The sequence below is a fragment of the Microcaecilia unicolor genome, chromosome 1 (genome assembly GCF_901765095.1).
Source record: "Microcaecilia unicolor chromosome 1, aMicUni1.1, whole genome shotgun sequence".
Lineage (NCBI taxonomy): Eukaryota > Metazoa > Chordata > Amphibia > Gymnophiona > Siphonopidae > Microcaecilia > Microcaecilia unicolor.
In genome coordinates, this window is record NC_044031.1 from 359,575,559 (window position 1) to 359,595,111 (window position 19,553).

General features: G+C 44.7%; 1 protein-coding gene across 1 annotated transcript in view; it reads left to right on the plus strand.

Annotated features, from left to right (window-relative positions):
* Positions 1-19,553, plus strand: part of SLC9A3 (solute carrier family 9 member A3) — a 412,188-nt gene that overhangs the window by 210,464 nt on the left and 182,171 nt on the right. The window contains exon 6 of the mRNA XM_030209723.1: positions 19,312-19,532. Coding sequence (XP_030065583.1) covers positions 19,312-19,532 — 221 coding nt within the window. The remainder of the gene's footprint in view (positions 1-19,311; positions 19,533-19,553) is intronic.

A 19,553-nucleotide genomic window follows, 5' to 3' on the forward strand; every position in this document is an offset into this window, starting at 1 on the left:
ATTGGTAACAGTGAGAGATAGCACATCACAAATTAAATCCGGAAAATCACATTGTGGAAAGTATATGAATTTATTTGCATTCTGCAGAGGGAAATAAGTATTTAATCCCTCTGGCAAACAAGACCTAATACTTGGTGGCAAAACCCTTGTTGGCAAGCACAGCGGTCAGACGTCTTCTGTAGTTGATGATGAGGTTTGCACACATGTCAGGAGGAATTTTGGTCCACTCCTCTTTGCAGATCATCTCTAAATCATTAAGAGTTCTGGGCTGTCGCTTGGCAACTTGCAGCTTCAGCTCCCTCCATAAGTTTTCAATGGGATTAAGGTCTGGTGACTGGCTAGGCCACTCCATGACCCTAATGTGCTTCTTCCTGAGCCACTCCTTTGTTGCCTTGGCTGTATGTTTTGGGTCATTGTCGTGCTGGAAGACCCAGCCACGACCCATTTTTAAGGCCCTGGCGGAGGGAAGGAGGTTGTCACTCAGAATTGTACGGTACATGGCCCCATCCATTCTCCCATTGATGCGGTGAAGTAGTCCTGTGCCCTTAGCAGAGAAACACCCCCAAAACATAACATTTCCACCTCCATGCTTGACAGTGGGGACGGTGTTCTTTGGGTCATAGGCAGCATTTCTCTTCCTCCAAACACGGCGAGTTGAGTTCATGCCAAAGAGCTCAATTTTTGTCTCATCTGACCACAGCACCTTCTCCCAATCACTCTCGGCATCATCCAGGTGTTCACTGGCAAACTTCAGACGGGCCGTCACATGTGCCTTCCGGAGCAGGGGGACCTTGCGGGCACTGCAGGATTGCAATCCGTTATGTCGTAATGTGTTACCAATGGTTTTCGTGGTGACAGTGGTCCCAGCTGCCTTGAGATCATTGACAAGTTCCCCCCTTGTAGTTGTAGGCTGATTTCTAACCTTCCTCATGATCAAGGATACCCCACGAGGTGAGATTTTGTGTGGAGCCCCAGATCTTTGTCGATTGACAGTCATTTTGTACTTCTTCCATTTTCTTACTATGGCACCAACAGTTGTCTCCTTCTCGCCCAGCGTCTTACTGATGGTTTTGTAGCCCATTCCAGCCTTGTGCAGGTGTATGATCTTGTCCCTGACATCCTTAGACAGCTCCTTGCTCTTGGCCATTTTGTAGAGGTTAGAGTCTGACTGATTCACTGAGTCTGTGGACAGGTGTCTTTCATACAGGTGACCATTGCCGACAGCTGTCTGTCATGCAGGTAACGAGTTGATTTGGAGCATCTACCTGGTCTGTAGGGGCCAGATCTCTTACTGGTTGGTGGGGGATCAAATACTTATTTCCCTCTGCAGAATTCAAATAAATTCATATACTTTCCACAATGTGATTTTCCGGATTTAATTTGTGATGTGCTATCTCTCACTGTTACCAATAACCTACCCTTCAATTATGGGCTGCTCATGTCTTTGTCAGTGGGCAAACTTACAAAATCAGCAAGGGATCAAATACTTATTTCCACCACTGTAAGTCCATTTTTCCTGCCCAGATCGAAGGATCAAGACAGTATTATCTTGGGCAATAATTTCAGCAGGCTTTGGGGGCCCATTTTCTTGGGTAACCCACACCTTTGCACCTGCAGACAAATTAGGGGATATGAAAAATCCAATATATATTATGGTCTGAAGCGTATTGTTGTACTACTTGACCCCTAAAATGGGAACCATTATCTGTCTGAATTTGGAGAGGAATACCACAGTAAAGGGATATCAGTTCTAAAGTTTTGATGGTATTAATCTGGGTAGCTTGTCTGCAAGGATATGCAATTAAATATCCAGAATAAGTATCTACTGCTGTGCATACATATTGACATTCCTGTGAATTGGGTAAAGGTCCTATATAATCCATTTGCCAAATCTGTCCAGGTAACTTTCCCCTTTGTAATTGCCCCTTAGTCACGTGGGGAACAGATCGCCTAGTCTGATGTCGACAGACTGGACATTTTGCAATGACAGTTTTAATAACATCCATAGTTAAACTAATACGATCTGTTGCCCACCTGTAAGTGGCTTTTTCTCCCAAATGTCCACATTTCTGGTGCACCCATGTCGCCAAACCTGAGTATTTATCCAGTTCTTCCAAAGTTTCCACCTTGAGAGGTGAAATTTTGCTTTGTTCATCAGCCACTGCATTGTAAAGGCGTTCTAGAGTATCACCCTTGCAATGAGCATCTACATGAAAAACAGTAACGTTAGTAGTCTGTTCATAATTCCAAATGTCTTGTCATAATTCTCTACCCCATAAATTTTTGGTATTAATTTTCCAGTTGTTCTTGTACCAGGTAGGTAGCCACATGGCTAATCCATTTGCCACAGACCATGAGTCAGTATAAATGTAACATTGTCCTAAATTTTCTGTTTTCAAAGCCATATATGCAGCATACAACTCTTCATATTGACTACTTACTGAGACACTTAGCTCTACCTCTCCTGGCTGCACTGGCCACAAATCTAAGGCACTTTGTATGCTAGAGGAAACTCATCTAAATGATCTGCCACCATCCGGTGACAAATAGTGGGGCTTTGAATCCAGCCCTGTGGTAGTCGGGTGAATGTATATTGCCTGCCCTGCCAACTGAAAGCTAATTGATCCCAATATTTTTCATCAACTGGTATTGTGAAAAAGGCATTAACCAATCTATTACAGCATGCCATCTGCCAGAATGTGTCTGTATTTTCTCTATCCAAGTAATAGTATCTGGGACTGCAGCAGTTAAAGTGGGTGTAACTTTGTTTAGTTCCCGATAATCCACGGTCATATACCAGGAACTGTCACTTTTTCGGACTGGCCAGACCAGATTATTCCAGTCTGTGGTGGTAGTTTTAATAACCCCCTTCTCAATTAACTTTTATAATTTTACTGATCTCAAGGTGCCCCCCTGGTATTCTATAATGTTTTAAATGAATAGTCCATGTGGCTGGGGGAATCTCTATTGGGGTCATTTTCACCTTTCCTACAGTAATGGGACGAGATTGGATATACAGTTTAACTCCAAATTGATACCTCCCATCTTCTAACATTAATGACAATCCCTTTAATATATCTATGCCCAGTATATACTCAGGCACAGGTACAATCATAACTTTGTATTCCCTTTTAGGTAAATTTCCAATTTTTAATTCCACCCAGGTCTGTACAGCTTCAATTTGTTTTTCTCCCAACCCGGTAATGACAGCTCTCTGACCCTTAAATTTACATGGATTCCCATATAATAAAGTGGCCTCAGCTCCAGTATCCACTAGAGCACGCACTTTTTGACAGAACCTATTTTTCCAACAAATTTCTATATTTACATGGGGCCGCAAATCTAAACGTGCTAAGTGGGTGGAAACCTGGCTATTCTGTTTTTTTTTTTTTAAGATGCTGCACTTCTTTCCAGGGATACAAATCCTCATACCCATGCCATTCCTCTTCCTCTTGTGGGGGCGCGCTAGCACTAACTCTAGCACTAGGGGTTCCGGCCTCAGGTGGAGGAGGAACTGATCTGTCAATATTTTAACTTTCCCTTTCCGCTTTTTGTATTTATACTGTGCCACCCTTACTGCGGCACGCTTAGCAATGGTCTGATATGTATCCAGCTTATCAGATAACAATTTATTTTGCCAGTTAAGTGTTACATTTTGACTACGCAAGTCACATATTTGTCACTCCAATTCTGCAATTTTCCTATGCTGTTCATCACAGTTCTGATGGATTTTTCGATAAGCGGTTAACAGAATCCATCCACGCCTTCCGACAGAATATTGCTCCTTCCCCCATTCTATCTTAATTTTTTGCATACACCTAACTACATCTAAGGGTTCCGACCCCTTTAAACAGGAGTCCTACTCCTCACACAAACCTGCACATTTTGACCACTCAGTGGCTATTATATCTTATGGTACTGCATCCCATCCTGGGATCTCAATAACACTCTCCGCTTTATTCTTTCCAATTTTTTGCTTAAAAAATTCCACTCCCCTCTACGAACCCTGCTCACAGCGCCAACTACTCTATTACTTTGGTATTGCAGCCTGCTCACTAGATCACCACAGACTGCTCAAAGACTAAAATACTACAGATTCTTTTAGATTCGTATTGGGTAAATGAAGCTCTTTATTTGCACTTTATATTTCAACGTTTTTATTGAAAACAGTACAAAAGATATAAATGACAGATGTTTCAATAGTGACACCAATTAAGATATATCAACATATTCATCATCGCAAAACAAACCAAATTATCTGTCTTCAAATTATGTATTTTTAGATGTACCTTATTGTATTCTATTACCCACCCCTCCCTAGAAAAACAACGATCATCTAACGCATCCCCATTGCATAAAGCCACCTCAACCCTATCAATACCTAATCGCAATCGTTATTAGAAGTAGGACTAATACTTATCAAAATATTATTACCCCCTTCAACCCTATCTCCTCCTCCCTACCCTTCCCCTTCTATCCACCCCTATATCATCCCTCCCCAAATAACCCCCTCCCCCCCTCCACAGTGATCCCCAGCCCCCCCCCCCCCCCAAGGAAGACTCCTAACAATCCAGTGGGCAATTTTAAAAAATAAAACCCTCTCTCCTTCGTGTTGTTCACAACACATTAAGTACTAAACTCCTGCCTCTAGCAGATAGCGTATCTATATATACCCCCAAACCTTTAAGAAATGATTTTTACGTTTTTGAGAGCTCTTAGATTCTCTCACCTCCCACATCATCAACTGGTGAACAAGATTTTGCCAATGCCAAAACTCCGGAGCTGCCTCCGATGTCCAGTATTGCAATATACATTTCCTTGCTAACAAACATAACTTACGAAATAACAAGGTTCCTTCCGACGAGTTCCCCCTAAATGAACCATGCATATCCAATAACATTTGAGCTGATGTAACAACTACCTCTTGGGATAACAAGAAGGACAGGTAATGTGTGACTCTATCCCAAAAACCTCGGACCACCTCACAACTCCAGAAAGCGTGATAAAATGTATTCTCTGCCCTTTTACAGCGTTGGCATAAAGATGTTCGTACTCCTCCAAACTTCGCTAGCTAGACCTGTGTGAAGTAAGCTCCATGAATTACCCTGAAGACACATTCCCGGTATTGGGCACCACTAACCAACTTCGGAATTCCTTTCAGCTGCCGAAGAACGTCCCACGAAGACAAATCTACTCCCCGATCTTTCTTCCAGCGTATCTTAAGCTGCCCCAAGTCCTTATTAGTCCAAGAGGCCCCAAACGCCTTGTACATATTGGAAACAGATGGCTCAGTGTCTGAAATTTCCTCAAAGAAATGCTTCAACTAAGCGCCCGGTTTCTGACACAACCGTTCTCCATCCAATGACGTAATAAAGTTTTATAACTGACAATGAGCAAAGGTATCCCCACACCGAATATTCCCCGGGCTTAACAATTGCTCCAATGGTCTTATCCTCCTGTCTATCCCTAAAACTGCTTCCAAACAGTCTAGTCCCCGCTCTTCCCAGTTCTCCATACCTGACAAGAACATGGGGTTCCCTCGTATAGTCAGTAGTTCAGTGACTCCCGATTCCACCCTCAGGCATCTCCCCAAAAACTGCCAAGCCTCCCTCAAAGGCCTCAACAATAAACTCTGTCGGAAGCTACCAGGAATTAGAAATCTATCCACCTGCAACAGAGTGATCAAATGAAAAGGAACAAAGAACGCCTCTTCCAGCTCTAATGGTGTATAATAATTAGAATCAAACAGCCAGTCTCTAACATATCGTAATAGATAGGCCACATTATATAGCTTCAAATTAGGCAGACCTAGGCCCCCTCTGTGTCTAACCTCCCCACAACAACTGGTATTTTATTTTTGCCTTCTTTTTTGCCCAACAAAATTGCATCACCATCTGATAAAAGCTTCCCAGATCCTTATTCAACAAATAAAGAGGGAGAGCTTGCATGACATATAATCAACGAGGGAGAATCACCATACGAACAAGGCACAAACGCCCTATCAAAGGCAACTGCAATGCACCCCAAGTCTCCAACTGTTGCTTGGTTTGACATAACAATCGCCTGATGTTAAGTGTATAGAGGTCGGTCAACCTCAGTGTCATTAGAATTCCCAGATACCGAAAGAATCCATTCGCCCAGCGCAACGGGAAACCTCCAGGCCAAGTCAAGCTAATAGCCGGGTCAGTGGCCAAAGCCTCAGATTTCTCCAAATTTAAACTAAAGCCAGAGCGGTCTCCAAACTCCTTAAATATCTCCAACAAAGCTAACAATGATTCTACCGGTTTTGTAAGCAAGACCAAAAGGTCATCAGCAAAGGCTACTAATTTAAATTTGACTTTGCCCAAAGTTACTCCATGAATGGCCGGATTAGAATAAATATCTCTTATCAGGGGATCCAAATACAACGCAAATAGTAACAGTGAAAGAGGGCATCCATGAGGAGTGCCCCGCTCGATATAAAAAACTTCTGAGCACTGGGCATTCACCATAATTCTCGCTTTCGGTGATGTGTAAAGCGTCCTAACTGCCCCCAAGAACCAACCGTCAATTCCATACTCCTCTAGTACAGCAAACAAGAAATCCCAATCTACATGGTCGAAGGCCTTCTCCGCATCGAAGCTAACCATCAGAGATGGCTCGACCTCCATCCCAATCTTCTCTAATAAAATCAAAATCCTTCTGAGATTCTTCGAAATGGATCGACCCTTAACAAAACCTACCTGCACATCAAGTATAACCCTCGGCAACATGTGGCTCATTCTATTGGCCAGTATCTTTGCAAAAACCTTCACCTCACAATTCAGTAACGATATTGGTCGATAGGATGCGGGCAAAGTAACATCTCATTTGGCCTTTGGAATCAGTATTATCCGAGCCACATTCAACTGATCAGAGAGCACCCCTTTTTCCACCCAATCATTAAACGCCTCCACCAGTGGCGGAACAAGAGCGTCACCCATCATTTTATAAAATTCTACCCGTAGTCCATCTGGTCCAGGTGCTTTCCCCGACTGACTACTACCAATTGCCCAACGCACTTCATCCGGACTTATAGGGGCGTTTAAGAGTTTTCTCTCCTTATCAGTAAATCTGGGGAAATCTACTCCATCTAAATAGAGGCTACCTGAAAGACCAGCCCTCTCTCCCCCAGCATACAAGTGTTGATAAAAATCCTTAAAAATATCTCGAATTTCTGAGTCAGAGTGACATAATTTACCAGTGCGATCTCTCAATGACACCACAACTCGAGAGGCCTGTTTCCAAGCAATAAGGTGAGCCAACATCTTCCCACCCTTATTCCCAAATTTGTACAGTTGAAATCTATGGTAAGATTGTGACTTTACCTCTCGCTCGTGAATTAGCGAATTAAGAGCCACCTGAACGGACAAGAGCTCCTTTCTCAAACGCACACTCGGTGTCTCCCCATATCTCTTACACAAAGTTTGCACTTGACTCTCCAATCTCAAAATTTCATTATCTCTAGCCCTTTTAAAATGACTGACGTAACTAATCATCTCTCCCCTCATTACCGCTTTGGCCACTTCCCAAAATGAGGTGGCATTAAAAAGTTTATACTCATCCCAAGTAGCCATTAACCGCTCCCAAAATCCTGCTTCTCTGGCAAGATAACATGGAAAGGACCATGAACTTGGCTTTGCTCCCAAACCGATCGGGTGCCAATTCACCCAGACCTCCGCATGATCAGAAATTGTGTATGGCCCTATCTTAGCGTCCTTTGCACCCCCCAAAAGTGTTTGAGACATCAACAGGTAGTCTATCCTGGACTGAGTATTATGAGCCCTTGACAAATGAGTATAGTCTCTGTCTTGAGGGTGCAAAACCCACCACACATCTAAAAGCTCCAATAACGAACAGAAATTTGGAAGTCCTCTTGGTGACCAAGAGCCTGATGTGGGAGTGACTTGAGATCTATCGAGATGTGGGTCCCATGCCATATTGAAGTCCCCTCCCAAAATCAACGGAATCGAATCTACTTTTGTGAGATAACCTAATAGCTTCTTATAAAATTTAGCGTCATAATGGTTAGGAGCATAGATGCTTCCCAGCAACACCTTTTGCTTAGCCACCAGAGCCGTACAAAAGATATAGTGTCCCTCTTGATCCTTAACAACATTACCCAGCTGAGTCGCCAAGCCCTTTCTAATTAAAATGGTCACCCCCCCCCCCTTTTTTCCCCTTAGCAGGAGATGCTACGCACTCCCCCACCCACCATTTTGCCAACTTATTATGCTCCATATCCGTCAAATGAGTTTCTTGTAAGAAGGCCACATCTGCATGAATCCTTTGCAGGTATTTCAATATTTTAGAACGTTTTATAGGTGAGTTAATACCTCCAACATTCCATGTTACTATTTTAACCATCTCACGGAACATGGTGACATCCTACCTGCTACAAAAAACTTTTGTCCCCTTGGAGAAACCACCCCAGCCCATGGCCTCCCCCAATTGTCCCTTTGTTTTGTGTGTGTGAACTCTACCATACAGTTTGGAATAAGTCATTTCCCTATTTCCAATTACTTCCCATAACTTCCCTTCGAGCCTTCCTCCCTGTTGAGCACCCTACCCCTCCCCCCTGCAACCTCCCCCCTCTCTCACCCACCCCCTCCCTTCAACCTCCTTGTCCCCTCTACTCACTGTTCCAATGGACCAAGTCACGTTTAACACCCCCCCTCACTAACTCCCGCCAAATATTAATACCTTCAATTATTAACCCCTACTAAGATTTAAGGATCTTACAACCACCTTCCCCTCTAAAATCGCATGCACAGATAACCTAGTTATTCCCCGTGTGTACTCCCGCACTTACAAATTGATTCATATAAACCTTTCTTAAAGTCGACAGAACCTGCAAGCATAAACAGTTTCAAACCTTAGGGCACAGTTAGTAGCAGTTAAATTCAAGCGTGATGAACTTCAAACTTCCCTCCAAATTACCCCAACTTTGAATGAATGCACTCCTTTCCCTTATCCACAAACTATGTGGTCCAAGAATATCAAAAATCTTACTATCATATTGAAACAAAGGCAGCATCATAATAAGCACTAACCCAGATAAATCCCCACTCAGTCTCTTCATCGCAGCCTAACAATATCTCCAATACTAAACCTCTTACATTCTATACATTAGAGACTGCAGGGAGATTTTGTTTAGCTGTCAACAAATCCTATGTCACAGTTATTGTGATCCGTCAACAGGCATCATTGCAGTTACTCATGGATAGCGTTCCAAAGGCCTTTCATCAAGTCTCTTATGTACAGTCAAGGTATATCATCCCAGCCAAGCTTGAGTCCAAGAATGCCCCCTGTGTACCTCAAACTGCAGCCTTAATGTCAATATGTAACTCCAATGTACGTCGAACAGCTCTCTTCCCCATGTAGCCGATTCACTTCATAATCTCCTTCGGTCAGCAGGAGTGCATTATAACAGTACAAACTACAACCATAACTGTTTCAGCAAGGCACTGTGGGCCCACTTACTGATATCGCCATCATGTCTCTGAGTCTCGATCCCAGCAGGAACTTCCCAGTCGAGTAGAAAAGGGTGTTACGCTGTAAGCTCCCCGCCATCAAAAGTGTCCCAAAAATGAAACTTCAAATCCAACGAAGTCCGCCCATAGCTGCCTTCATACTAAAGTCCAAACTCCCTTTCATGCTATCTAGGCATAGTCCCAACAACCAGTGAATGTAATCCAAAGGGAACAGAATTCACATAAATTGAAAGCCTCCAGGAAAAGTGTGCCACTCTCCAAAACACTCGAATCATTCATCACCCTTCCCAAGGATGTGTTTCACGAATTGCTGTGCTTCTTGTACTGAGTCATAGGTCTTGGTGGAAGATTGGTAGGTGACCCACAGCTTCGCTAGGTATAGCAGAGCGAATTTTATCTTATGCTGCACCAGTTGAGAAAAGCTCTGTCTCTGTGCTGCAACTGCAGCTGAGTAGTCTTGAAAACAGAGGATTTTATGATTATTGTAGCTCAGTCCTGCTCTTCCTCTCAAAGCTTGTAGGATAGCCGTTTTGTGAACAAAATTAAGCAGACGACAGATCACTACCCTTGGCCTCTGGAGACCCACGCAATGTGCCCGCTCAATTAACAAGGGACCCATCGATGCGCTCAACTTCAGTTCTTTCACAAGCCAAGATTCTAAGAAAGTATGGAGTTCTGCGTCGCTGAGTTCCTCTGGAAGCCCAACAGAGCATAAGTTATTACGTCAAGATCTATTCTTGAGATCTTCAATTTTCTTTGCCTGAGCTTCCACCATCTTTTGTAATTTAGTGTGCTTCTCCTCCACCACGACCACTCAATCTTCCAAGGCCCCTGTACGTTGCTGATATGCCACCAGGTCCTGGCTCAGCTGCGCCATATTATGCTGGATACCTTCCAGCTTAGTGTCCAAACCGTTGAGCTTTATATCCAGTATTGCCTCCATAGCGCTGGTCGTTTGGGAAGCTTGCCAGGTGCCCTTGGCCTGGATTGGCCGCTGTCGTGGACAGGATGCTGGGCTCGATGGACCCTTGGTCTTTTCCCAGTATGGCATTACTTATGTACTTATGGTCACTTCTCATATGATTTCCGCCGCCCACGCAGACCCGACCACCGAGCTCGGCGGGCTTGCCGGAGCCGCCATTTTGTCATCCAGCGCTTTGCTTTTCTCTCTATCTTTCTTCAATGTTTTAGCAGCCATCCCTGTCAGCGATCTCAAATTCCGATCCAGGCCAATGGAGCTAAAGCTTATAAGCAGAGTCCGCTCAAAATCACCGCTCTCCTCGTGGAATTTAACAACGGGAGTTGCAAGGAGGTACATGGAGCAGAGCTAACAGCAACCGCTCCTGTACATAGCGTCACGTGACTCCTTTATTTGCACTTTAATTGGAGAGTGTATAAGTCATTATTGTTCCAACTACACAATGATTAAGAAATATACACACTAATCGAGTTCATTACTAAAGAAAGGCTATAGAAAAGTTATATATATATATATATATATATACCGTGTTTCCCCGAAAATAAGACACTGTCTTATATTAATTTTTGCCCCCCAAAATGTGTTAGGTCTTATTTTTCGGGGAAACATCGGGGTTGTTTCGGGGTTGGCCTGCCCGCCCTCCGTTGCTCCCGGAACTAACCTTAAATGCCTCCTTTCACCTTTGCAGCAAGCAGCAGCAGGGCAGGCCACTCCTTCCTTCCGTGTCCTGCCCTCACCTGACGTAACGTCCGCGAGGACGGGGCACAGAAGGAAGGAGAGGTCTGCCCTGCTGCTGCTTGCTGCAAAGGTGAAAGGAGGCGTTTAAGGTTAGTTCCGGGAGAGACCTCGGGTGGGTGGAGGGGGGGCCCGGCGACCTTGGGTGGGGGAGGGGCGGCCCGGGGGGGCGGCCTTGTCCAGCTCTCGGCGGCCCTGCTTTCAAACAAAAATTTGCTAGGTCTTACTTTCAGGGGAGGCCTTATATCTACCAATTCAGGAAAACCTCTACTAGGTCTTATTTTTGGGGGATGTCTTATTTTCGGGGAAACAGGATATATATATATATATATATATAGTGAAGAAAAAAAAAATATATATATAGTGAAGAATAAGGGGCTGTCCTATCCCGGGTAGGCCACTAGATGGCGCTGTTCCCATAGAAATGGGGGGAAATGTCCAGGATGAGTCACTAGAGGGAGCCAGTAGAGGAATGTCCAGGTGGAGGTTGCTAGGACCAGGGAGAGTCCTGGGGTGGAAACAGGTAGAAGTTGTTATGGGCTGGGTCGGCCTGGAATTAGGGGGAAGAGCCTAAAGGGGTGGATAAGCTAATCAACCACCTTATACCTACCTGAGATTTGGGAAAGGAAAGAAAAGAGAGAGGAGTTGGAGACCTGGCAGCTGAAGGAAAAAGATCCCCTTGAAGGTACTGGATGAACTCTGTGGACTTTTGGTGGACTGTGTGTAGATAGAGCTATTTATTAAAAACAAGGAACTAGCATCCAGGGGCTGGAGGACAGAGGGAAGAACATCCTGTTCAGGCCAGAGGGGCTGTTAGCACTGGGCTCAGTTGGAAGACCTGGGAAGGTGTTTAAACTGGAAGAAGTGTGCCCAGGGGGCTGGAATAAAGAGTTGCCTGATGAATATGCTGTTGTTGAGAACTGTCTAATCTACATCTAATTTGCATATTAAGAACAAGGTCACCCTGAGTGAACAAGGGACCTAGGATCCTGAAGGTTGGTGTGTTCAGGGTGCTAGGAAGAGACCGGGCGGAGTCCTGCTCAGGAGCCACATGCCAGTGATGCCTGCTGGAGAGCGGGAGGAGAAGCCTCGTCTTAACAATACACACACACACACAACAAAACATCACTGGTCAGGAATTACATCATTCAGGCCCTTATCTCATCAGCAGGGGGGCCCATTGCAGCGAAAGCCCAAAGTCTCCATATGACCAAGAACAAGTCTTTTCTGCACGATGCATCCATCCACAGAATGAGCACCAAGGCTCTGCTGCAAAAAGCCCCCTTTTTATTAAGCTAAAACTTATCCAGGAATGTACATGAGGTTTCAGTCATAGGCTCTCAGTTCAGGTAAACAAACCACTGGCCAGGTGGCTTATCTCCCGAACCTCAAGCATACCCCGCCTCCCTCCTGCCCAAGCTGGCTTCAGAGACATTCCAACCTATTCTTAAGATGTGTTTTATCTTATACATTGTTCTTGAGTGTGCCTTATCTCATACATTGTTCTTGAGATATGCCTTACATTCCAGCCTGTTCTTTGAGATATACAAGGAAAGTCACTTTTGATCAAAGACAGAAGATTTTAGAAATGTATTATTGATTAAAGCAAGACTGAAAAGCAATCCTTAATATTTTCCATCACAACCGTGAACCTCAACATGCCCAGGAGACCTCCCAGCTGAATCCCCCAGACAGATATGAAGCAAGCACCATAAAACAAAGACTTCCCCTTCCAGATACTCTGCAGTGGCAGATCCTGCCCTCGTACCTTCTAAAAGGCCAACAGCAGGAGTCACACTTGTCCCTTCCAGCACCCCCCACCCACACTCCCCCTCCCCCCAAGGACTAAACCAATCTCTCCCTCTGCCCCCATACCAACCCACCACTAAAACCAACAAAATGAACATACATACCCCATACCGAATCACAACAAACATACCCCTTCCTCCACACCACTAACCGTCCCATGCCCCCCATCCCCACCCCCTTCTATAAACAATAAATAAAGGAAGATCCTCCCAATGAATAGTAATTCAGAGTCAATAGCAGAACCAGCCGAAGTTAGATCAAACCCTGATCGAGTCAGCCAGCCAATATAGAAAGAAACATAATGTCCAAGTTATCCTTCAAATTCAGCTGAGCTCCAGGCCAAAAGCCCAAGCTCCTGAATGACGGCAAGCTCCTCATCACTAGCAGAGCGCATCAGTTCATCAAACTTCTTAGCAGCGCAAGTGGAACACTGTAGCGCAAGATCACGCACCTCTGCCGATAATTACAACTTGTGCACAAAAGAGCCCAAATCATTAGGTTCTGTAAAGAAGATAGTTTTATTATCATGCACCGCACGTACCTTCGCCAGGTACAGTAGTGCAAATCGAATTCCCTTATCAAAAACTTGCTTACAATTTTGGCCCATCTGCTTCCTCTGATCAGCAACACGTGCAGAGTAATCTTGGAATAGAAGCAACTTATGTCCGTTATAGTCAATCAACTTCTTTCCCCGATATGCCTGTAGTATTCGATCCTTATCTGCATAATTGAGTATTCTGGCATCACAGGTCTCGGACGCTGTTCCCCCTCTCGCAGAACCCCAACTCGGTGAATCCTCTCGACTTTCATCACCTTATCCGAAAACTATATATTTAAATGTTCCGGTAACCACCTCTCGATAAAGTTTCACAGATTCGGGTAAGCCTATGATTCGGAGATTATTTTGTCTTCCTCTATTCTCTTGATCGTCAACTTGCTGCATTAGAAGTGTGCACAGTTTCTCAAGGCGCCAGAATCTTCGCGTCCGCCAACTTAGCACGATCCTCCTGGCGCAAGATACGGTCCTCCGCCTGCTGAACTCATGTGCCCTGCCGCTCCAATGAGTCTCGAATTTGATCCATCAACGTTTGCAGCTTAGATAATATGTCCTCAAGCTCTGCTGATATCTGTTGCACTAAATCTTTAGTGGTCTCCCTGGAGAGACTCGCCGGTGGAGAACTCACTGCCGCTGCCGTCGCTGTCGCCATCTTGGGGCCCAGATTCTGCACCCGATGCTGTCCTGACCGCGGGTTCTTCGCGGGCATAACCCCACCGCTCCACCGCAAAGATAAACTTGAGCTCTGTCACAAGATGCGTTGGGGCTTACTCTCACCGCTAAGGATCTTCTAGACCCACTTGTGGAGGACTTCGCAGGAAAATTCAAAGAATTTGGGGTGGCTGGAGCAGAGCTTGGCTCAGAGACGTCCGCTCAGCTAAAGAGCATCACGTGACCCCACAAGAACCATGTTTCTTCAACTTATATGAGCATGAGTATTGCCTTCTGGGGTCACTTTTAATCCCTGTAGCCCAGGCTCCTGTTTACCATAGTGACCTATTCAGGTCTTCAGTGCCTCGTAGCCACCCAGTTGGTGACAACAATGTTGGGCTGCCACTCTCTGACTGTCAGCACAGGCAGTTATTCCCATGGCTGAGAGAGCTGGAGCTTCCACTTCTGCGTTTCACTTCCTTTGTTGGTTTTCCACAGCAGCTCGGCTCTATGGTATGATACCCTACCACTGGGTTGACCTGTGCCTTCTTTGCCTCTTGGAGTCCTTGTCAGGGCTTTGGACAGCTAGCAACTTGTACAGAGCAGCTTTAAGGTAACAGCATGACTTCCTGGTTACAATAACCAGCTGAGAATGAAGGCTGAGGTGCACAGGTAACCTGCAGATGTGTTACCCTGGGACTTTCATAACAGAATGGCTTACTGGTGACGATTACCAGCTGGGAGTGAACACCGTGATTCACAGGTTGCGGGTCCACAACCTCTGCAGCTTGTTCTCAATATTGCACTATGGTTCACACAGCCAGATTCTGTTGTACCACATACCTAGGTGTCAGCCACGCTAGTTTGTTCCCATGTGCTGTCATGCCAGCCTGTTCTGGTGCTCAACCTCACTGGCCGCTTCTTGCCGCTCACAGCATGCAGTCAGCTCTGACTTAGAAGCTTCTTCAACTGTCCGCTGCCTAGGTCACCTTTAGCAAGCTTAATTTTATAAAAATATATTTTTTGGGGGGGGGAGGAGGGGGGTTCAGAGGACATTCAGCTATGTGGTTTTCAGACCTAAGGTCTCCAAGTCTCAGGGTTTCTAGAAGCACAGAAGGCAGGGTACTGTTAACTCCTCTGTCTCTTTGGCATTGTGGTGCCAAGTACTACAGACAAAGAAACATTTTTTTTTTTACCTTTCAGGATTTCTGCTGCAACTGCAACTACCACTGTGCATTCTGTCAGTTATACCTTTGCCTTCCATGCTGCTTGAGGAAGGGATATTGGGTCTCTCCTCAGCTTCTAGAGTAGCAATATACATCTCCCAGTGCTTGAGAATGGCTCCAAATTGCCTCGGTCCAATGGGGCTTGGCAGTGCTTCAGCGGGGTTGCATGCTGGAGTTCTCCCATTCCTTTGCAGAGTTTCTCTTGGACTAACCATGCAGGCTCTGGTTAATCTCTTAGGCAGTTTTACCTGCCTGGCGGACGCATCTTCTTTATGCCACAATTGAGGCTGTCATCTGTAACACTGGGGGAACAGAATGTTATTCTATTTCCTTGGTAGTTCAATGAAAGGAAATTCCTTCCACCTACCCATGGTGTTCAGTTGAGTTGTCCTTTCTTATTGGGACCATTGCAATCGGTTACAGTTTCAGTCCTGCAGGGGAGGTTTCTGCATTTCGTAGAATCTTGCTGTTCTATGCCCATTTCACATTTCCACAGGAGATTTCTGTGGTTGCATTCGGTGGAATGTTATCCATATTCTGCGATTGCTACTCTTCTATCAAGTTAGTCTGTATGTTTCATTTACAATAGCTATCCTTCTTCAGTCCTCAGGATTGATATTCAATTTCACCAAGAATCAGTTATTTCCAACACAATTCTTTGGGTATCGTTGAGTAATACTCGACATAGCCTTGAGGAAACCTTTCTTCTTGGGGCTCATCAGCAAAACTTCACACCCTAGTTCAATGTGGCTTTTCCTACCTAGTCCTCAAGTCTAAGCATATGTTCAAAGTCTAGGTAATAGGGCATCTATCTTGGATGATCTTCCGGATGCCAGGTTTCACATCTGACCCCTTTGGTGTTCCTTGTTGATCTCTGTCTCTCTTGGACCCTCCAGGTCAACTGAGCCATGGCTGATGGTTCCAGCACCGTTTTCCTCTGACATTTTGGAAGTTCTCTCTCTCTCTCTGCAAATAAATCTAGGCAGCTGCTATGCCAAGTCTTGGCAGAGTGCAGTAGATGTTGGATTATTCCAGGAGTCCAGCAGTCAACATTTTCCTAAATATCCAGATGTGGACTTGAGTCTGGCATATTTGGCAAGTTCCTGGTTTGTCTGGATTCAGGTGTCTCCCGGATCAATATCTTTGGCAGCCACAGCCTGGCACTTCCTAGGCTTGTGCCATTGAGTGGCCAGTCCACCATAGCACAGTAGTTACTTCAGCTCCCTGTTTTGTGCAAGCCTGTGTTTGGGGTTGACTAAGCATATTTGATGCCAGTTCCCAGTGTCGCAAAAACAGTGTCTTCCTGAGAACAGGTCTGGACGTTCTTTCCGTTTGGTTCACCCTCACCCTTCTTTTGTCAATACCAGGTGATTTGTTTGGGGCACCCTAGTTTTAGTCACTGCTTGGAGTCTCAGTCCAAGCAGGAGTTCAGAATCCCAGACTTAAGCCTGTCGAGATTCCCTGGATTCCACTACTAGTTTGTAGGTACCCTTAATTCTCCCTTCTCTTCAGGGGGTTCCTGCCTTTTATCCCTCTTGCCCCTTGATTTTCCAGCTCGTTGGATGTTTGCTGTGTATATGTCTCCACTAATGTACAATGTTCAATGAGCTCCGTTGGTTGGATCACTGGTTCCTGCCTTGCTCATAACCTCAGCAAGTACTGCGGCTTCCACAGCCATACTAGCTCGCTGGCTTAAGGAGACTTCCATGTCCACAATGTTCTAGCAGGTAAGTTATTTCGTCCAGTTTCTGGACGTTTTTGGGCGGAGCAGTGACAACCTTCAGGACGTACGCCCGTCTGTTTTTCCTGGGGGAAATAGGTAGTGCAGCAACTTGGTATTCTTTTCATGACTACTACAGGTCTTACTTTTCGGATAACTCAGCTCAGTTGCCTGCATCTTTTGGAATATCGGTGCTATCAGCAGGAGTTTTAGGTTCCCACCCTACTTCAGGACTGCTTTTAAAGAATTCCTCCACCTATGGGATTTCAACTGGCCACAACTACAAGCGACCCACATCAAAGGGCACACACTTGATCTCATAACACACAAACTCTCTACAGACATGAACCTAACATTAACAGATATTAACTGGGCAGAAATACCCTGGACCGACCACTATAAACTAAACTTGTCCTTACACTGGCGGAAGAAAGGACCACAACAAGCACAAGAACACACATCCTACAGCACAAGAGGTCAAACAGACACGAAAATATTCTGGCAAATTATGTTGTACAATAACGACTGGACAACACAAATGGACTCCATATGCTACCTTACAGACTGGGACAAAAGATGCAAAAAAATATTAGACGAAATAGCACCCTTACAAATTCGAACCTTGCATAAATACAACGCGATACCATGGTTCAACGAATACAGAAAACTTGTGAAAGAGCATGGAATAAAACAAAAGATGATCTTACACACAACGCTTGGAAAAAGCACTAAGAAAATACAAATACGCAATAAGACGGGCCAAAAGATCATATTATAAAACCAAAATAGGGATAGATCACAAAGACATGAAAAAATTGTACCAACTCGTGAATAAACCATAGCCCTTAGGGGTGAAGGAGGGCACCTACATGTGGGTACAGAGGTTTTTGGGGGGTTTGGGGGGGGGGGTTGGAGGGCTTAACATTTACCACCACAAGTATAACAGGTAGGGGGGGGGATGGGCCTTAGTCCACCTGCCTGAAGTACACTGCACCCACTAAATACTGCTCCAGGGACCTGCATACGGCTGTCAGGGAGCTGGGTATGACATTTGAGGCTGGCATAGAGGCTGGCAAAAAATGATTTTTTTATTTTTTTGGGGGGTGGGAGGGGGTTGGTGACCACTGGGGGAGTAAGGGGAGGTCATCCCCGATTCCCTCCGGTGGTCATTTGGTCAGTTAGGGCACCTTTTTGAAGCTTGGTCGTGAAAAAAAAGGGACCAAGTAAAGTCGGCCAAATGCTCGTCAAGGCCGGCTTTCTTTTTTCCATTATCGTCCGAAGCCGGCCATCTCAAACCACGCCCCCTTCCTGCCCCCGTCCCACCCCCGTTCCGCCTTTGCTACCCTACCAAAACGCCCCCTTGAACTTTCGCCGGCCCCGCGACGGAAAGCAGTTGGCGCCGGCCAAAATCGGCTTTCGATTATACCGATTTGGCCGAGTTCAGGAGATGGCTGGCCATCTCCCGATTTGTGTCAGAAGATGGCCGGCGATCTTCTTCGAAAATAAGCTGGATAGGCACCCAAAACAAGCTGCATTTGCACATAAATTTGAATATACCAATTTAGACCTGCTTCAAAAATGGTGAAAATGTGTATGTGTGTACTATATATGTGTACCTGTATATTTTATAAAATACGCATCCACACCGCATCTCCTCTCTGCCCAAACTATGCTTCCAGCAGGACATAGGCACGGTCCATGTAAAAGTGCAATGCAGAAAATATCTTATAATATTATTCCCTTTGTGCACACAAATTTAGCTGGACATCAAGGAAAGTTTTAAACTACTTGTTTAAGAAGGCTTATGGAAGTGAATTTCGACCAAAGATGACACTGTGCACAAAACTTTATATTTAAATATGAGGGTCAGTTTTTGTTATTACCTTGTGTTTAGTTTTGTTATTATTTTATTCTATGCATGTTGATTTTAAGTTGATTATATGTTCATTTTGTGTTAAATTTTATGTCTGTCTTTCTGTATGCCACCAAGTGGTAGATTGTTCATCTTATAATTTTTAAAATAAATAAATAAGATTTAAATCAATGTCAATGGTAACATTTTTATTTGGTTTTGTGGTTTTTTTTTAATATCAATTGACTCCTAAATTTCTCTCTTTTTCCAGTATAACTTTCTGTGGCATCTGTTGTCAAAAATATGTAAAGGCTAATATATCTCAGCAGTCTGCTACCACCGTAAGGTACACCATGAAGATGCTGGCTAGTGGCGCCGAGACTATTATTTTCATGTTTCTGGGAATCTCAGCTGTAAATCCGGATATATGGAAATGGAATACAGCTTTTATACTGTTGACATTAGTCTTCATCTCCATCTATAGAATCATTGGTAAGAATCTAAATCTGTTCT